General features: G+C 43.9%; 1 protein-coding gene across 3 annotated transcripts in view; it reads right to left on the reverse strand.

Annotated features, from left to right (window-relative positions):
* Window positions 1-20093, reverse strand: part of gria1b (glutamate receptor, ionotropic, AMPA 1b) — a 98607-nt gene that overhangs the window by 24836 nt on the left and 53678 nt on the right. For all 3 annotated transcript variants that reach the window (XM_072375074.1, XM_072375073.1, XM_072375075.1), the window contains exons 7-15: window positions 18400-18567; window positions 16948-17052; window positions 14155-14265; window positions 12235-12441; window positions 11183-11398; window positions 8695-8818; window positions 8451-8592; window positions 2951-3149; window positions 2344-2591 (exon numbers count right to left, since the gene is read on the reverse strand). In XM_072375074.1, coding sequence (XP_072231175.1) covers window positions 2344-2591; window positions 2951-3149; window positions 8451-8592; window positions 8695-8818; window positions 11183-11398; window positions 12235-12441; window positions 14155-14265; window positions 16948-17052; window positions 18400-18567 — 1520 coding nt within the window. The remainder of the gene's footprint in view (window positions 1-2343; window positions 2592-2950; window positions 3150-8450; window positions 8593-8694; window positions 8819-11182; window positions 11399-12234; window positions 12442-14154; window positions 14266-16947; window positions 17053-18399; window positions 18568-20093) is intronic.

A 20093-nucleotide genomic window follows, 5' to 3' on the forward strand; every position in this document is an offset into this window, starting at 1 on the left:
CTCCCATGATGCACCTCTCCTCCCTCCATGTACATATGACATCATTGCTGTCATTAACTTGTGTAAACCCCGAGTCTCTATTAACCCAGCTGATCTTGTTGCCTTAGCTCCGATGTATTCCTCATTCAATCTGTGTGCAGTTCAGGACTGTTTTCATTATTTACTGCAGTTATTAAAGATCAATCAATTTGTCTTTTGAAAAATCAGGATGAGATTAGAGCGTTTGTTTTACCAGACAGCATCAAAGCTCAGTGAGAAAGAGTTGGAGACAGGTCGGGATGTGAGGGGTGTTGTTCTGGTGGTTGTGGAGGCAGAGAGACAGGCAGGTGGCAGAGAGACAGGCAGGTGGCAGAGAGATAGGCAGGTGGCAGTAGGACAGGCAGGTGGCAGAGAGACAGGCAGGTGGCAGAGAGACAGGCAGGTGGCAGAGAGATAGGCAGGTGGCAGAGAGATAGCCAGGTGGCAGAGAGAAAGGTAGGTGGCAGAGAGACAGGCAGGTGGCAGAGAGAAAGGCAGGTGGCAGTAGGACAGGCAGGTGGCAGAGAGACAGGCAGGTGGCAGAGAGAAAGGCAGGTGGCAGAGAGACAGGCAGGTGGCAGAGAGATAGGCAGGTGGCAGAGAGACAGGCAGGTGGCAGAGAGACAGGCAGGTGGCAGAGAGAAAGGCAGGTGGCAGAGAGAAAGGCAGGTGGCAGAGAGAAAGGCAGGTGGCAGAGAGAAAGGCCGGTGGAAGAGAGACAGGCAGGTGGCAGAAAGAAAGGCAGGTGGCAGAGAGATAGGCAGGTGGCAGTGAGGCAGGCAGGTGGAAGAAAGACAGGCAGGTGGCAGAGAGAAAGGCAGGTGGCAGAGAGAAAGGCAGGTGGCAGAGAGAAAGGCAGGTGGCAGAGAGAAAGGCCGGTGGAAGAGAGACAGGCAGGTGGCAGAAAGAAAGGCAGGTGGCAGAGAGATAGGCAGGTGGCAGTGAGGCAGGCAGGTGGAAGAAAGACAGGCAGGTGGAAGCAAGACAGGCAGGTGGAAGAAAGACAGACAGGCATGACAGATAAGAGACACAAACAGGCCGACAGGGCAGTCAGAGGTACAGACAGACACATGGACAAAGACAAAAGAGAAAGAGACAGGACACACAGAGAGACAGATTAAGAGACAGACAGACTAACAGACAGACACACAGACAGTTAACAAGTCTAACAGTGAGATGTGGATTACTTTAGTTTATCAACTCATCAGCCAGCAGCTCTGACATGTGAACCGTCACATGTTGGCAGCAGCTCTCAGTGTGCAGACATCAAACCGTTAATGCTTAAAAGCCTCAACAGTTATTGTGTCACAGATAAAACTGACGCTTCAAAACTCTGGGTCACGAGATCTTAACAGGTCCTCCTGCAGCTCCAACAATATGTTTTTAATACGAACAATAAGCTGCAGTAAATTCAAAGGCTTTCTCTTAAAGTTCCATCAGGGATTTTATCTGATGATACTTTAAACATGAAGAGGTTGGTCTCGTGCTCGGACTTTGGTTCTACAACCTATCGGCGTCGGTTCATTGCAGTTACACGTCTAAATGTTGCAGCATGTTCTTGTAACTTAGAAATCTGAGCTGTGGGCTGCTCTTAGTTGTGTTGGTGCTGTTGTTGGTCTTTTAGCTTTGCCCTAAAAGTCAAAGCAGGACGAAGGTCTATTTTGTGAAACTAAATGTTAAAAATAACTTGTTTTAGGTGATATATCCTCTAATAACCTAATACGTTTATTCAATACCGTTTCTTTAAAAAGAGAATCATTGATGAATAATACTGCTGGACATAAAAAATGTATGTAATTTTTCTTTCAGTTTTTATATTTAATCAGATCTCGTATCAACATCCCAGAAACTCGCAGCTTAAATGGGATGCAACACTTCTATAGGCAACATTTTCCTTAAATATACTCGAGTTGAAAGTTTCTTTACTTGTGGCTGTTAAAGTAAACAAATGTTTGGTGTTTTCTACGACTTTAATGTAAACACGATTGAAGCGAGTCAGTTAAATCTTTATTTTTTCATATTTATAGCTCATCCTATAAGCTGCATGTGTTTTTAAGAGCTACATTTGTATGACGCAGACCTTCATTTAGGTTAATAAGACGCTGGTGTCCACACATCAGAGGGCGCTGCACAGCTGCTTTAATTGTTGGCTGAAATTAGCAGATAATTGGCTGAATAATAATAATTCAGACTTTTTACCAGACAATGATACGACAGAAACAGATATTATATGAATCCCTTTTTAAAAAGTCCCACAAACGAGACAAAAACAGGATGACAACATTAACCCCACACTGACGCCCTGTCGGGACACTCAGAGTGTACCTAAGGGGCGATCCTTTGGGCGTGGCCACTCCGTAGCCTTTAGAGTCCAGGTTCCCTCCTACTTTCATGGTGTCGCAGGGCTTCCTCTGCTCGATGTACTCATTCATGGACGACTCCAGCAGGTAGGCGTACTTTCCCTTTGATTTTCTTACTCGTATCACTCCCTCGTTGGTGTTCTTCACAAACACAGATGGATCTGCACTGCGCATGTACGACCACATCTTCTCAAACACGGCGATCTTTGACCTCTGAGGTGGGAGTAGTGATCAAACAAGGAAAGTTAGTTTCTTCTTTGCTTCATCTAATTGTAAACCTACAGCGTCTCTATTGCTTTTTTAATCCAAAGTAACAAAGTGATACTCCAATAACTGTGAGCCGAGTGCCTTAGATCTATGGGGTACCTCAGGGCGCGTTACTGGGCCCACTTTTATTTTCATTTTATATGCTGCTTCTTGGGTGAATATTTGAACTGAAATGACTTTTTCAGGAATTACTGCATTTATTTTATTGTTTTCCTGTAAATACAAGAAAAATGTCTGGAACAAGGCTTTTGCACAGTACCATATAAATTCTGAATTTATCAGGAAATCAGGAAATATGACGTCACCCTGAAGAACTCTTTGGTGGAGCCTCCATCCAGTGTCCCGTAGGCGATCTCTGTCTGCTTGGCCAGATCCTCGGCGCTCTCTATGGGGGAAACCATCCTCTCCACAGTGAGGAAGGCTGCCAGGTTGGCTGTGTAGGAGGAGATGATGATGAGGGTGAAAAACCACCAAACTCCTCCGACAATTCGACCCGAGAGAGATCTGAGGCAAAAGAATAAAGGAGAAGATCAAGAAAGTGATCAGTTCAGAAACATTGGCTGAATCAAAGCCACCTGCTTCATATAAGAGTTTAACTTAGAGGTTAACAAAGTGTTCCAGGTAATGCAAAACAATTCCACCTTCTTTAAAACTATGAAACTTCTTACTTTAAGTTATTTTCTGTTCTGAGATCAGTGATTTTGACTCTTTGGGCTTCAGATGCAACCACACAAAAGCCCAGAAATGATGCACGTTTAAAAATAAATCAAACAATATTTCAATTTCCAGGGATGTAACCTTAGAAAATCTACAGATATCTGACAGTGTCGGTGTTTAAAATCACCTGAAAACAGAAATAAAACCTCCCCTTGGGTCTACCTTTGTTATCAGTTAAAGTTAGACTGGATGCTGTTACTACAGTAACAGCTCAGCCAGAATCATCATCGTGGCATTTTAAAAACAAGACTCCTCTCTGAACCTCCCAATAAGATGATTACATTTTATTTGAAGGATTATAGATTATATGATAGATTTTATTTGATTTATTAATGGATATTAGTCATTCTTTGTTTGTTTCCATGATTTGTCGCATAAATAAGCCAGACCTCTGGTTTGTATTCAGCTCTCTGATCTGCCAGGACACGAGTTTCATGTTATGTAACTTTTTAAAAGCATCAGAAGCAGCTGATTTAAAAAAAATCAAGCTGTACCACACAGCTTGATTTCATGCCCCAGTTTCACACCTCGGCTTCCACATGAAATGACAGTTGAGCTGAATAATGCAGGTCAGATATTTATCGTTTCTCTGACTCTGGAAAGCTTCTGCTCACAGTTAAACAGAAAAGAGAAGAAAGAAGCAACAGAAAGTCAACACAGGTTGATCTTTGAAAGTCTCTGAGACACGAGGACATTTCCACAAAGCACTCATATAAGACTGAATAGGACCATCCTTTGGATTTTGCACAACTAATGAGGTTAATTGTCAACTGTAGGAACTTTAAGCCTCAGACTGTGGCTGAATCTTTAAAAAATAAAGACACTGAGGGCTTCAATGCTCTGTGAAAGACTTTGTGGGTAAAAAGCTCAACTGGGCTGCACGGTGGTGTGGTTGTTAGGGTCCGGGTTAAATTTTCTGTGTGGATTTTGCATGTTCTCCCTGTATATTCGTGGGTTCTCTCCAGGTACCATCCAAAAGCAGGCATGTTAGGTGCCCCAGGGAAGGAAAACCTCAAACCAGGGTAGGGGATGCTCTTCAGCCTTGGCTGGCAACACGAGAGGGAAAACTCGGGCAAGAAAACCAACGCCGAAGGCAGAAAAACGCAACTACGAACGAGAGAACAACAATAGTTCAACGATTTAAGAACAGTGCTTCTCTGCAACTAATAGTTTGTGTATTCCTTCATCTGCTGTCTGAGATTTCATGAAGAGATTCAGAGAATCAGGGGAACACAGGTGACAAGACTGAAGCTCTGCATTGAAAACAGATTCTGCAAAGACATCACGGTTCATCTCCGCGTTCGCATCTGACAAGGATCCAAGACCCAGAAATACCGCTGCCTTCTCTGGACCCGCTTAAGATGGCCTGAAGTGACCCTGTTCTGTGGTCTGACCAATCAGAACCAGAGATTCTGCTTTAAGCCAAGGTCCTTCAGGCTGAAAAGGAGAAGAACCATCCAGCTCCTCCTCAACACACAGTTTAAAAACCTCCGTTTGCCATCATGTGTTGAACAGTAAATACTAAAGTATCACTCCTCCAATTCTAACAGAACAGAAATAAGAAGCTTCATTTTGTGATAAAATAGTCTGGTGTTTTCTTTGGGTTTTACACACCATCAGGGATATGTGGAAATTGGATTTTCACTGATTGAACCGGTGGTTTAAAGTTAAAAGTCTCACTGTGACATTGTTAAATAATAGCAGACGGATAAATAACAAAGCAGGACATTTCATCGCCTATCAGAGAGGAAAAAAGCAGCTTCTGACTACCACAAACCGGCCTCCGGAGGCTTCAGCTGCAACATGTGTTTGTTCTGCTTGGACACGTTACACTATTTTCATCTGAGGCAGTACAGTAGGTGTGAGGACTGCAGCTCAGCTGTTGTAAGTAGAGCTGAGAGGCTCTTTCTGCAGGGCATCTACGCCTCACATGAGCATCGGAGGCCTTCACACAAATCAGATCAAACACACACAAACTCACACTGGTCCTGTTCAGCCCTGCAGCCCTAAATGGCTCCTCTGAAGGTGACCCTGCATGATGGGACGTGCACTACGACACAGTAACACTGACAAAATGGGGAGAACATGCAGATTTCATTAAACATAGTGGAATATTACTGATTGGGATGTAAAGGGCAACACTTTAGTAATGATTCAAATCCATCACACCAGCTCATGCCGCATTGTTTGGGTTCAGCAACACGATGTTTGATACGACCGGACAAGATCCCGGACGAGCCCCCGTTTAAGTCAAATCCCAGCTTGTGGGCTGCACCATACAGCAAAATCACGACTGACATGTGTTTGGAAAATAGTAAGAGCTCCATTTTCCTGTATAACTCAAAAGATAACAGGCTCCAAGCATTGTTTTTGTGGCCAAAACGGAGCAAAGAGCAAAAGCAGCATCCAGCCTGCTGTCAGCAACCAGTCCCTGCAGCCAGGCTCTGTGATGGTATGGGGTTGGATCAGGGGGCAAAGCTCATTTCCACTTCTGTGACGGCAGCATTAATGCAGAAAAGCTCACTGAGATTTTACAGCAACATATGCTGCCTTCAAGGCCACATCTTTTCCTGGGACGTCCCAGCATTGTTCAAGCAGACCATGGAAAACCACATTCTGCCACATTCCAAAGGCCTGGCTGAGGAAGAAGAGGTACGGGTGCTGGTGGGACTCTCACTTCCTGGTTCTGGTTCTGATGGAGGTTTCTTCCTGTTAAAAGGAAGATTTTTCTCTCCACGGACGACTTTGTGCACGCTCAGGACGGGAGACTGGATATAAGAGACGTTTCGATGCAGTCGGTTGGTTTAACTTAGCTAGGCTACTTCTTTAGTTTATTAGCTTTGGATGAAGTTGGAATTTAATGAATTTATTATGATCGTACAACAACGAACTGGATTGTAATTGGACAGTGCCTGGAGATGACATTAGCTGTGATTTGGTGCTTTATTAATAAAACTGAATTGAACTGAGTTGCTGTATGAAGAAATGGAAACGTTACAAAGTGACAAAATCAAATTATTTAGGAATGACTTGCAGCCTAACGTGGAATATCTTCTATTTAAACTGTTGAAATGTAAGAATAACTAATAATTTATCATTATCTGAAAGCATCTCTGCTGGCTTGTATGAGGAAATGAGGCCGAGTAAGTTAAGCTCAGCGAACATGAAGGTTAAGGAATGAGAAAGGCCACTTTGTGTGCATCTGAAATCACATCACCAGATTGGTTCAGGCATGAACACTGGGAACATATTGTTTTATCTATTCTATATGCCTCCCCACAGCTGTACAGACCACAGATGTCCTGAGGTGATGTCCACACACACGACACACCTGTGCACTCCTGAACCTGAATATCAGGACATTTGGACAACATTTCTATAATGAGGCCATTTTCTGAGAAAGCCACAAAAACACAGTTTTAGAACTGAGAGCAGCAGATACAGGAGAGAAAACACCTCGGGCCTGAAAACAGCTGGAAAAAAAGCTGGAACACATGTGGAACACATGTGGAACACATGTGGAACACAGCTGGAACACATGTGGAACACATGTGGAACACATGTGGAACACATGTGGAACACAGCTGGAACACAGCTGGAACAGAGCTGGAACAGAGCTGGAACAAAGCTGGAACACAGCTGGATCACAGCTGGAACACAGCTGGAACACAGCTGGAACACAGCTGGAACACAGCTGGAACACATGTGGAACACAGCTGGAACACATGTGGAACACATGTGGAACACAGCTGGAACACAGCTGGAACACAGCTGGAACACAGCTGGAAAAAAGCTGGATCACAGCTGGAACACAGCTGGAACACAGCTAGAACACAGTTGGAACACAGCTGGAACACAGCTGGAACACAGCTAGAACACAGCTAGAACACAGCTAGAACACAGCTGGAACACATGTGGAACACATGTGGAACACAGCTGGAACACAGCTGGAAAAATGCTGGAACACAGCTGGAACACAGCTGGAACACAGCTGGAACACAGCTGGAACACAGCTGGAACACAGCTAGAACACAGCTGGAACACAGCTGGAACACAGCTGGAACACATGTGGAACACAGCTGGAACACAGCTGGAACACAGCTGGAACACAGCTGGAACACAGCTGGAACACACAACAAAGTCGGCTGGACGGCACACGCAATCATATGTTTCACGATAATGTGTCAACACCAATAAGTACGTCTGGGTTCATAAAGGTGCACGTGTACGTCTGGGTTCGTAAAGGTGCACGTGTACGTCTGGGTTCGTAAAGGTGCACGTGTACGTCTGGGTTCGTAAAGGTGCACGTGTACGTCTGGGTTCGTAAAGGTGCACGTGCACGTCTGGGTTCATAAAGGTGCACGTGTACATCTGGGTTCATAAAGGTGCACGTGTACATCTGGGTTCATAAACGTGCACGTGTACGTCTGGGTTTAGTCTGGGTTCATAAAGGTGCACGTGTACGTCTGGGTTCGTAAAGGTGCACGTGCACGTCTGGGTTCGTAAAGGTGCACGTGCACGTCTGGGTTCATAAAGGTGCACGTGTACGTCTGGGTTCGTAAAGGTGCACGTGCACGTCTGGGTTCGTAAAGGTGCACGTGTACGTCTGGGTTCATAAAGGTGCACGTGTACGTCTGGGTTCGTAAAGGTGCACGTGTACATCTGGGTTCGTAAAGGTGCACGTGTACGTCTGGGTTCGTAAAGGTGCACGTGCACGTCTGGGTTCGTAAAGGTGCACGTGTACGTCTGGGTTCATAAAGGTGCACGTGTACGTCTGGGTTCAGTCTGGGTTCGTAAAGGTGCACGTGTACGTCTGGGTTCGTAAAGGTGCACGTGTACGTCTGGGTTCATAAAGGTGCACGTGTACGTCTGGGTTCAGTCTGGGTTCGTAAAGGTGCACGTGTACGTCTGGGTTCATAAAGGTGCACGTGTACGTCTGGGTTCGTAAAGGTGCACGTGTACGTCTGGGTTCGTAAAGGTGCACGTGCACGTCTGGGTTCGTAAAGGTGCACGTGTACGTCTGGGTTCGTAAAGGTGCACGTGTACGTCTGGGTTCAGTCTGGGTTCGTAAAGGTGCACGGTCCTCACCTGGGGGAGATGTCACAGCCCTGCTGCATGAAGGCTCCGAGTGAGAACCAGAGAGAATTGAAGATCCCAAAGTCGTTGGTGTGTTCTGGCGTCTCCTTTTCTTTCTGCTGGTTCTGGTTCTGATTCTGATTCTGAGAGAACCCTGACAGAAAAGAGAATTAAAGTGAACTGATGGAAGTCCAATCTTCCACTTTACAGCAATCAAAATGACACAATGACGACGTCTCGGGGTGTGATGAGACACCTGGAGAACGAGGAAGTTCAGAGGAGGAAGTGGGCGGAGCTCTTCGCGAAGCAAAGGAGGGAACGGCGTCGTCTTCATCATCAGAGTCCTCGCCCTGCCACTCATAAGGACTGAAACGACTCACCTGTAACAGCGGAAAAGTTCAGTGTTATTTAGAAGTCTTTCCCTTTCACACGGGTTTCACAGGCAGGTTTTCACTTTGCATTTCCTGATGTGAGCAGAGTGAGATAACAGCAGCCTTTTATTTACCAACAGCCTTTTATTTACCAACAGCCTTTTATTTACCAGCAGCCTTTTATTTACCAGCAGCCTTTTATTTACCAACAGCCTTTTATTTACCAGCAGCCTTTTATTTACCAGCAGCCTTTTATTTACCAGCAGCCTTTTATTTAACAACAGCCTTTTATTTACCAACAGCCTTTTATTTAACAGCCTTTTATTTACCAGCAGCCTTTTATTTACCAGCAGCCTTTTATTTAACAGCAGCCTTTTATTTACCAGCAGCCTTTTATTTACCAGCAGCCTTTTATTTACCAGCAGCCTTTTATTTAACAGCAGCCTTTTATTTACCAGCAGCCTTTTATTTAACAACAGCCTTTTATTTAACAACAGCCTTTTATTTACCAGCAGCCTTTTATTTAACAGCAGCCTTTTATTTACCAGCAGCCTTTTATTTACCAGCAGCCTTTTATTTACCAACAGCCTTTTATTTACCAGCAGCCTTTTATTTAACAACAGCCTTTTATTTACCAACAGCCTTTTATTTAACAGCCTTTTATTTACCAGCAGCCTTTTATTTACCAGCAGCCTTTTATTTAACAGCAGCCTTTTATTTACCAGCAGCCTTTTATTTACCAACAGCCTTTTATTTACCAGCAGCCTTTTATTTACCAGCAGCCTTTTATTTAACAGCAGCCTTTTATTTACCAGAAGCCTTTTATTTACCAACAGCCTTTTATTTACCAACAGCCTTTTAGTTACCAGCAGCCTTTTATTTAACAGCAGCCTTTTATTTAACAGCAGCCTTTTATTTACCAGCAACCTTTTATTTAACAGCAGCCTTTTATTTACCAGCAGCCTTTTATTTACCAACAGCCTTTTATTTACCAGCAGCCTTTTATTTACCAGCAGCCTTTTATTTACCAGCAGCCTTTTATTTAACAGCAGCCTTTTATTTACCAGAAGCCTTTTATTTACCAACAGCCTTTTATTTACCAACAGCCTTTAGTTACCAGCAGCCTTTTATTTACCAGCAGCCTTTTATTTAACAGCAGCCTTTTATTTACCAGCAGCCTTTTATTTACCAGCAGCCTTTTATTTAACAGCAGCCTTTTATTTACCAGCAGCCTTTTATTTACCAGCAGCCTTTTATTTACCAACAGCCTTTTATTTACCAGCAGCCTTTTATTTACCAGCAGCCTTTTATTTAACAACAGCCTTTTATTTACCAACAGCCTTTTAGTTACCAACAGCCTTTTATTTACCAGCAACCTTTTATTTAACAGCAGCCTTTTATTTAACAGCAGCCTTTTATTTAACAGCAGCCTTTTATTTACCAGCAGCCTTTTATTTACCAACAGCCTTTTATTTACCAGCAGCCTTTTATTTACCAGCAGCCTTTTATTTAACAGCAGCCTTTTATTTACCAGCAGCCTTTTATTTAACAGCAGCCTTTTATTTACCAGCAGCCTTTTATTTAACAGCAGCCTTTTATTTACCAGCAGCCTTTTATTTACCAACAGCCTTTTATTTACCAGCAGCCTTTTATTTACCAGCAGCCTTTTATTTAACAACAGCCTTTTATTTACCAACAGCCTTTTAGTTACCAACAGCCTTTTAGTTACCAACAGCCTTTTAGTTACCAACAGCCTTTTAGTTACCAACAGCCTTTTAGTTACCAACAGCCTTTTATTTACCAGCAGCCTTTTATTTAACAGCAGCCTTTTATTTAACAGCAGCCTTTTATTTACCAGCAGCCTTTTATTTAACAACAGCCTTTTATTTAACAACAGCCTTTTATTTACCAGCAGCCTTTTATTTAACAGCAGCCTTTTATTTACCAGCAGCCTTTTATTTACCAGCAGCCTTTTATTTACCAACAGCCTTTTATTTACCAGCAGCCTTTTATTTACCAGCAGCCTTTTATTTAACAACAGCCTTTTATTTACCAACAGCCTTTTAGTTACCAACAGCCTTTTAGTTACCAACAGCCTTTTAGTTACCAACAGCCTTTTAGTTACCAACAGCCTTTTATTTACCAGCAGCCTTTTATTTAACAGCAGCCTTTTATTTAACAGCAGCCTTTTATTTACCAGCAGCCTTTTATTTAACAACAGCCTTTTATTTAACAGCAGCCTTTTATTTACCAACAGCCTTTTATTTACCAGCAGCCTTTCATTTAACAGCAGCCTTTTATTTACCAGCAGGTGTCAGTGTAAAGGCCTTCAACGTTATTCAGTTTTACGTAAAAACAGCACAGATTCCTCACCAGGAAGAGCACCACGCTGACTCCGATGTAGGCGAACACGATGCACATCCAGATCTCGTAGGCCAGCGGGTCGAGGAAGGAGAACACACCCGGTTTGGACTTGGTGGGTTTCTTGATCATGATGGAGATTCCCAGAGACATGAAGGGTTTGGTGAAGTCGATCACCTGCTCTCGCACCAGAGTGATGGTCAGCGGGGCCACGGCCATGTCGGCCTTCTGCAGGAGGATGGAGAGAAAAGGCCGTGACACAGCGCCATAAAACCCGGTTTCTGCTTCGCTGACTCAGCAAAAACACACCTGTCACAGCCGGTTTGTGCAGCCGGCTCACACAAACCGGCTTCTTTTACTGCACCCAACTTCAAATAACCACATTTTTTGATGAAGTTGAAACCTACTCATGAATATGTTGTGTTCCAGATGTTTGCCTCAGTCTGCAGCTGCATCCTCTTTTTTTAGCGGTCGAAACTTTTACACAATGCTGCACATTTAAGGACTCGATCACTCATCCAGTGAGTGAAAAACACATGTTGACCTGATTCTTTGGCATTTAGAAAATGCTAAATAACTTCATGTCCCTCCAACATCCAACAAACAGCATCCAGCTGTGCCAAAAACTAACCAGATGTGTATCAATCAGCTGATGAAAATGTTTCCTCCCATGTAAAAAAAGGAAAGAAACATTATTATTCTGCTAAAGTAACTTAAATCATGGTGAACAAAGACTTCGTTTTAGCAAAATAATGAGACAAATGTTCCCAGAGCCCTTTTTGGGTCCTTTGTCTCAGGCAAACTTTACAGTAGAAGCATCACTCAAGGTAAAACGGGTCACAGGAAGCTAAACTTTACCCCTTTTTGGGGGGGGGGGTTGTTCCATAAAAAGGTCGGGTTACAGCGCAGTGATGTCACACACTAAATAAAAAAGTAAAAACCTTAATAACGCCCCTAAAGACACAGTTCAAACACCTAAATGTATGGATCTTTGTCTTCTTTCACATCATTATGCTGGGGCTCAGCCTTCCTGCCCCCCCCCCCCAGGGCGTGGTCACACTCACCCCGTACACCAGCTCTCCCACCATGCCGTTCCACATCTTGGTTTCCGAGTCTCTGGCGCCGTACTTGCCGTCGCCCACCAGCTCGAGGCGGTAGGTGAAGCCGACATGTTTGGCGATCTCTGCGGCGAGTTCAGCGCAGTAACCTTCGTACTTATCGTTCCCCACGAACTGTTCGTGGTTCTTCTTCAGCATCATGTAGGGGGCTTCCTGCGAGGAGGGGGCGGACGTTACTGCTGCTCCTTTAGTTACGACCTCATCCACTTATTGTCCATTTTCACCTGAGCATATTTATACTTTGTGCTGTTGCTATCACTTTGTTAGCGAGTTGAGCTCATGTTTAGCTTAAATATGTATATTTAAGTATTTAAATATGTATATTTAAGTATTTAAATATGTATATATGTGAGGTTTACACTGCTGCCTGTTCTCAGTCTGCATCTCTGCTGTTCAACAGGACAAACAAATGGGCAGCAGGTCTTTTCTTTGGGGAACTTAGCTGCAGAAACTCTTTCTGTGTGTCGTAAATGTGTCGTAAAAATCAAGTTGCAGCTGTTAACGTGCAGATTTCGTGCTTATTTTGCTGCTGCAGGTTGTGATGCTGGTTAGAAACACATCTGAACTTTCTTTGTTTCTTTGTTTTTGTCAGTAGAATATGATTGATGTCCTGCAGATGATGTGTGGAGATGAGCTTCAGCCCAGTCTTACCAGGATGGTATACTTTGTGGTGTTGCTGATCACTTTGTTAGCGAGTTGAGCTCATGTTTAGCTTAAATATGTATATTTAAGTATTTAAATATGTATATTTAAGTATTTAAATATGTATATATGTGAGGTTTACACTGCTGCCTGTTCTCAGTCTGCATCTCTGCTGTTCAACAGGACAAACAAATGGGCAGCAGGTCTTTTCTTTGGGGAACTTAGCTGCAGAAACTCCTAAATGTGTCGTAAAAATCAAGTTGCAGCTGTTAACATGCAGATTTCGTGCTTATTTTGCTGCTGCAGGTTGTGACCAAAGCTTTGCTGGTTAGAAACACATCTGAAGTGGATCTTTGTTTCTTTGTTTTTGTCAGCAGAATATGATTGATGTCCTGCAGATGATGTGTGGAGATGAGCTTCAGCCCAGTCTTACCAGGATGGTATACTTTGTGGTGTTGCTGATCACTTTGTTAGCGAGTTGAGCTCATGTTTAGCTTATTAAGTATTTAAATATGTATATATATATGAGGTTTACACTGCTGCCTGTTCTCAGTCTGTGTCTCTGCTGTTCAACAGGACAAACAAATGGGCAGCAGGTCTTTTCTTTGGGGAACTTAGCTGCAGAAACTCCTAAATGTGTCGTAAAAATCAAGTTGCAGCTGTTAGCATGCAGATTTCGTGCTGTTCATCTTATTTTGCTGCTGCAGGTTGTGACCAAAGCTTTGCTGGTTAGAAACAGATCTGAACTTTCTTTGTTTCTTTGTTTTTGTCAGTAGAATAGGATTGATGTCCTGCAGATGATGTGTGGAGATGAGCTTCAGCCCAGTCTTACCAGGATGGTATACTTTGTGGTGTTGCTGATCACTTTGTTAGCGAGTTGAGCTCATGTTTAGCTTATTAAGTATTTAAATATGTATATATGTATATATATATGTGAGGTTTACACTGCTGCCTGTTCTCAGTCTGCATCTCTGCTGTTCAACAGGACAAACAAATGGGCAGCAGGTCTTTTCTTTGGGGAACTTAGCTGCAGAAACTCCTAAATGTGTCGTAAAAATCAAGTTGCAGCTGTTAACGTGCAGATTTCGTGCTTATTTTGCTGCTGCAGGTTGTGACCAAAGCTTTGCTGGTTAGAAACAGATCTGAACTTTCTTTGTTTCTTTGTTTTTGTCAGCAGAATATGATTGATGTCCTGCAGGTGATGTGTGGAGATGAGCTTCTTACCAGGATGGTGGTGACTATGTAGGTTCTGTTCTGCAGACCGAAAAACTCCTCCTGTATGGGCCTGTAGACGGCCGTGTTCACGTAGCCTCTCTTCTCGTTCCAGTAGCCAATCTGCACAGAGAGGAGCACCGTCAGACTTCACTTCAGTATTTTAGACACAGACTTTATATGTTATATGATTTTAAAATGATGAAACAGCCAAAAGAGTCGATGAATTATCTTCAGTAGTTAATTGGGGGACTTATTCTGTTAGAGTAAAATCAGGCCTGTGTAGGTGGCAACAAGAGGATCTGAAAGAGATCAAGTATGGAAGCTCAGTGCTACCAAAAAAATAAGAAATACCTCAAATATAAATGCAAAAAATAAAATATAAATTAATATAATTAAGTTATCTGTAAAAGTCAAAGATTAAATTCTGGTGCTGCTATTTCAACATGTTGGTTCAGTGAAAGTCTGCCATAAGGTTTTATCCCCAGTTCATGCAGTGCAGGTCCCACATGGGTATGGGAACAATATGTTTGATAGACATATGACAGATGATGATCAGGGGAAGTTTAAAGCATTTCTTCCTTTAATCATCAGGGGAAATGTGAGATCTCTGGTGGATAAAATGGACGAGCTTGGAGCCCTGATGAGGACACAGCAGGAATATCAGGCAGAGACCTGGCTGCAGGAACAGCTCTAACAGCTCTCTGCTCAGCTTTAAGACTATCCGGGCAGACAGAGACTGCAGACAGAGCGCTAACAGTAAAGGAGGAGGATCACAGAGCTGGTTAACAACAGATGGTGGAATCCTGGACCTGGCTGCAGGAACAACTCTAACAGCTCTCTGCTCAGCTTTAAGACTATCCGGGCAGACAGAGACTGCAGACAGAGCGCTAACAGTAAAGGAGGAGGATCACAGAGCTGGTTAGCAACAGATGGTGGAATCCTGGACCTGGCTGCAGGAACAACTCTAACAGCTCTCTGCTCAGCTTTAAGACTATCCGGGCAGACAGAGACTGCAGACAGAGCGCTAACAGTAAAGGAGGAGGATCACAGAGCTGGTTAACAACAGATGGTGGAATCCTGGACCTGGCTGCAGGAACAACTCTAACAGCTCTCTGCTCAGCTTTAAGACTATCCGGGCAGACAGAGACTGCAGACAGAGCGCTAACAGTAAAGGAGGAGGATCACAGAGCTGGTTAACAACAGATGGTGGAATCCTGGACCTGGCTGCAGGAACAACTCTAACAGCTCTCTGCTCAGCTTTAAGACTATCCGGGCAGACAGAGACTGCAGACAGAGCGCTAACAGTAAAGGAGGAGGATCACAGAGCTGGTTAACAACAGATGGTGGAATCCTGGACCTGGCTGCAGGAACAACTCTAACAGCTCTCTGCTCAGCTTTAAGACTATCCGGGCAGACAGAGACTGCAGACAGAGCGCTAACAGTAAAGGAGGAGGATCACAGAGCTGGTTAACAACAGATGGTGGAATCCTGGACCTGGCTGCAGGAACAGCTCTAACAGCTCTCTGCTCAGCTTTAAGACTATCCGGGCAGACAGAGACTGCAGACAGAGCGCTAACAGTAAAGGAGGAGGATCACAGAGCTGGTTAACAACAGATGGTGGAATCCTGGACCTGGCTGCAGGAACAACTCTAACAGCTCTCTGCTCAGCTTTAAGACTATCCGGGCAGACAGAGACTGCAGACAGAGCGCTAACAGTAAAGGAGGAGGATCACAGAGCTGGTTAGCAACAGATGGTGGAATCCTGGACCTGGCTGCAGGAACAACTCTAACAGCTCTCTGCTCAGCTTTAAGACTATCCGGGCAGACAGAGACTGCAGACAGAGCGCTAACAGTAAAGGAGGAGGATCACAGGGTGACATAATCAGCTGAGTTGTTGCTAAGCTACAGAAACAGCAGCCCAACCCACTGATGGAGACCCCTGAAGGTTCCTATCACACCTTCCTCTCTGCTGCACTTCAGCTTTTTACATTTTATTTTGTTATTTATCTGTAACAGCAGCTGATCTTTAATCATAACTAATAAATATAAATGGAGATACAGATTAGTAAGTTAAGATTAGTTAGATAAGTTACAGATATAGTTTAAAATGCATTCCTCTGTTCAGCAGCAGTATATTCGACCTGTGAACGCTGAAATTTAATCAGATATCTGGATGAATCCCTTTCATGATCAACTGTCCCGACTCAGAAATTCTTTCTTTGAAAGACATTTGGAGCTAATTCAGATCATCTCATCGAATGAAGATGTGTAAAAACACGTTAAAATCTCAGTAAACTACGCTGTCTGTTAATCAGCCTCTGACTCAGCTGCTATCTTTGCCCTTAATTTCCTGTCTCCACACAGTTAATCCATCTCCTTGGTTGTGTAACAGCAGCCAGAGCAGAAGAGCAACAGATCCAGAGGACAGTTAATGTGATGCTCATGAACATCTGTGGTCGCTTCGTGTCTTTTTGTGGGAGTTTCTGCTCGGCTGCTTTTCCAATAAGAAGCGTTCTCTCGGCCTTTCTGGAGTCATGTTCTGTAACATTTGAGGCCAACAACAAAGCAGCAGAAAGCGTGTTTCAGAGTCCTTCGGTTACTCTGATGGAGTTCAGCAGAAAGCTGACAGTCGGCAGTTTCCTTCCACACCGAACAAGTGCTGATTTCACCGATTATCACCATTTTAATCAGAGAAGAGGGAAGTAATTAGTGAAAGGAGCTGATGAAGTGAAAACCTGCAGCTCTCTGCAGAGCAGACGTCTGTCAGAGCTCCAGTAATTCAACAGAACAAAGCAGCAGCACCTTCCTGAAGCCCAGGTGGCTGAGCTCCATCACAGTCAGGGTGTAGTTGGTGCGATGCCCTCGTTCATCAAACTGGATGCGGCCCGTCAGCCCCTCCAGGCGCACCTGCACACACATTTAAAACCAGCGCTGAACCAGACTTTTCTGTCTTTCTTCGCCTAGTTAACAGCAGTTATGGTCTTGGATCAGCCTAAAAGAACTCCTAACTGGTCTCCTAACTGGTCTCCTAACTGCTCTCCTAACTGGTCTCCTATCTGGTCTCCTAACTGGTTTCCTAACTGGTCTCCTAACTGGTTTCCTAACTGGTTTCCTAACTGGTCTCCTAACCGGTCTCCTAACTGGTTTCCTAAATGGTCTCCTAACTGGTCTTGGATCAGCCTAAAAGAACACGCCCCCCCAGCAAAGAAACATCACACACGTGCGTCTTCTGCAAACTGAAAAGATCAAGCTTCCTCTTTTTTAAATGATTTATTTACTTATATGACACCGTCGTCTTCTCCAAAACGCACTCATTTGGACGATTTGGTCGATGATCACGTTAGAAAAGCTATAAGCGGCTCCATCTGGAAGGTAAAAGTGAGGTTCATTACGGTCACGAAAGGTCATTTTCTGAGGTTAACCGAGTAATAATACAGTCTTAACTCAACCGAGAGTGTTTTAATAGTGTTCTGCAGATGGTCCAGAACGCGGCGGTGCGTCTGGTCTTGGATCAGCCTAAAAGAACACGCCCCCCCTCTGTTCATTGAGCTCCTCTGGCTGCCCTTAGCCGCCTGCATCAGATCCAAGTCCCTGATGTTAGCTACAAAGAGCTTAATGGAACGGCTCCATCTACTTGAATGCTCTTGCAAAGGCTTCTGTCCCAACTGGGTCCCTCCGTTGGTCCCAGGATTGTCGTCTAGCAGCTCCTACACCACGCCTAAGACAATCCAAACTCTGTTCATGTGTCGTCCCACGATGGTGGAATGACCTACCGAGCGCTACCAGAACAGGGGCGTCCCTGTCTATCTTCAAGAAGCTCCTGAAAACCCAGCTCTTCAGAGAGCATCTCCTATCCCAGCACTTACCTTGTACTTCCCTCCCCCCTCTATCTCTGCACTTTATCTTTCTGCACTTCCTTCTATGCCTGCACCCTATCTCTACTCTGTCCCCTCTGACAGAGTCGGACTCCTGGGTTCCTTCTATGTAGCTAATTGTTAGCTTTTTATAAAGCTGTTATATCTTCATTTGTAAGTCGCTTTGGATAAAAGCGTCTGATAAATACAGAAACAGAAACATTTACTGCATAAAACTCTTTTTTTTCTAATTAAAAATAGTTAAATGACCTCATTGCTCTGTTTGATCTTTGTTTCCCCTCTGAACTGACACTCATCCCCTGCTTTTTCAGGCCGTCTCAGGCAGCTTCGTCCTCCATCCTGAGCTGACTGAGGCTGCAGCTTCGCTGTGTTTGCTCACCTGCTGCAGGGCTCTCTGGATGTCGATGCCTTGTCCCCAGGGAGCGGGCGGGTTGGCCAGACATTCCCCTGCGTTACCACGGCGAGAGATGTCGATCCGTTGCCGTCGCAGGTTCTGGAAAGCCCTCGCCATGACATTGACGCCGTCGTAGGTCAAAGCTCCCGTGTACTGAGGTGAGATCAAACAACCCAGTGGAAATATGGGAAAACGGAAAGAAAAGGCAGATAAATGAAGTTGTTTTTGTTGCACATCACTCTTTAAACTGTTGCCTGAATAACCAAAATGTTTATTTCTGCATCAGATTCAATTAAAAGTAAAACTCAGGTAATTACATCATAATTCATCATTAATAATTCTGCAGGTGAACCTACTTTAGGCTCATTTTGGAGCGTTCTCTGCAGCTTTAAGCGTTTCTACTTTCTTTGAAACTGGAAATTTAGCTGATATTTCTGTCAAAATGTTCATAAAAGCTTCTTTTTTAAAGGGCTCATGAGATCAGAACAGTGAAAATATCAGTTTCCCAAAAAACAACCAATCAAAACAAGACAATCTAATGGATAAATAATCACAGATCCATCTCCATCATTTGTCTTCGGCTTCATGTTAAATCTGTATAAACTATCTGCTGATGAGGTTGGACTGATGGAAAGAAATCCAGAACTCAGGAGTTACTTCACATTTCTTTACATTTTGCTTCCAAGGAGACAGACTGCAGAGTTTCTCATGAATTTTAAAGTGTTGCTGAGCAGAAAAAAGGCTCCTAACTCAAGGGATGAACCAGTGTTGTGTCGACACAGAACAGACAACTTAGCAAAGAAGCCGTTTTAAACTGGATCTTTAGGCACTTTGTTACCAGCAGCCTGTCACAAAGACACATCATTTGTTCCCATTTCTTTAGCTGCATCTATGAAAAACAGCAAAGAAAACACAGTTTGACAGACAGAAAATAGGATTTCTGCAGCAACAAGGTGATTCCCAAAGAGCTATTAGCTGAAAACTTGGCATATCTCAGCATGGTGTGCAGTGTGTCCTTAAAACATTTGAGGAAACTGGACAAGTGGAGGACAAAAGAAGAAGTGTCAGGCCTAAAAAACTATCTCCAGCAGATGAACAGGATCTGAAAGTGATGTCCTTAAGAAAGAGGAAAAAATCCAGCTGTGACCTGACAGGACCTGAGAGATGCATCTGGACCTTCAGCTGATCCATCTACTGTTGGCCCAAGCCTCATCAGAAATGGGCTCCATGGAAGGGTGGCTGTCAAGAAGCCGTTCTTAAGGAAGGGAAACAGGGAGAAAAGGCTGAGCTGTGCCAAATGACACAAGAAGTGGACTGAAAATCAGTGGCAACAGGTCTTATGGAGGGATGAATCCTCCCCAGAGCCCGGACCTCAACATTATTGAAGCAGTGTGGGATCATCTGACAGAGAACGGAACAAAAGGCAGCCCACATCCAAAGAAGAGCTTTGGGATGTCCTTCAAGAAGCCTGGAGAACTATTCCTGAAGACTCCTTAAAGAAATGACACAAAGCTGGTCTCAGAGGGTTCAGGCTGTGTTGGAGAATAAAGGAGCTCAGACCAGAGATTCACTTTAAAGCTGCTGAGAACTGAGAAAAAACTCTGTTTCTGCCTTAAACATTGTATTTCTATTCATGTTTCCACACGTTTCAATAAATCGCTGCACATGATTCCCACGTT

Source organism: Leuresthes tenuis, unplaced genomic scaffold, assembly GCF_036924035.1.
Source record: "Leuresthes tenuis unplaced genomic scaffold, fLeuTen1.0.hap1 SCAF_21, whole genome shotgun sequence".
Taxonomy (NCBI): Eukaryota; Metazoa; Chordata; class Actinopteri; order Atheriniformes; family Atherinopsidae; genus Leuresthes; species Leuresthes tenuis.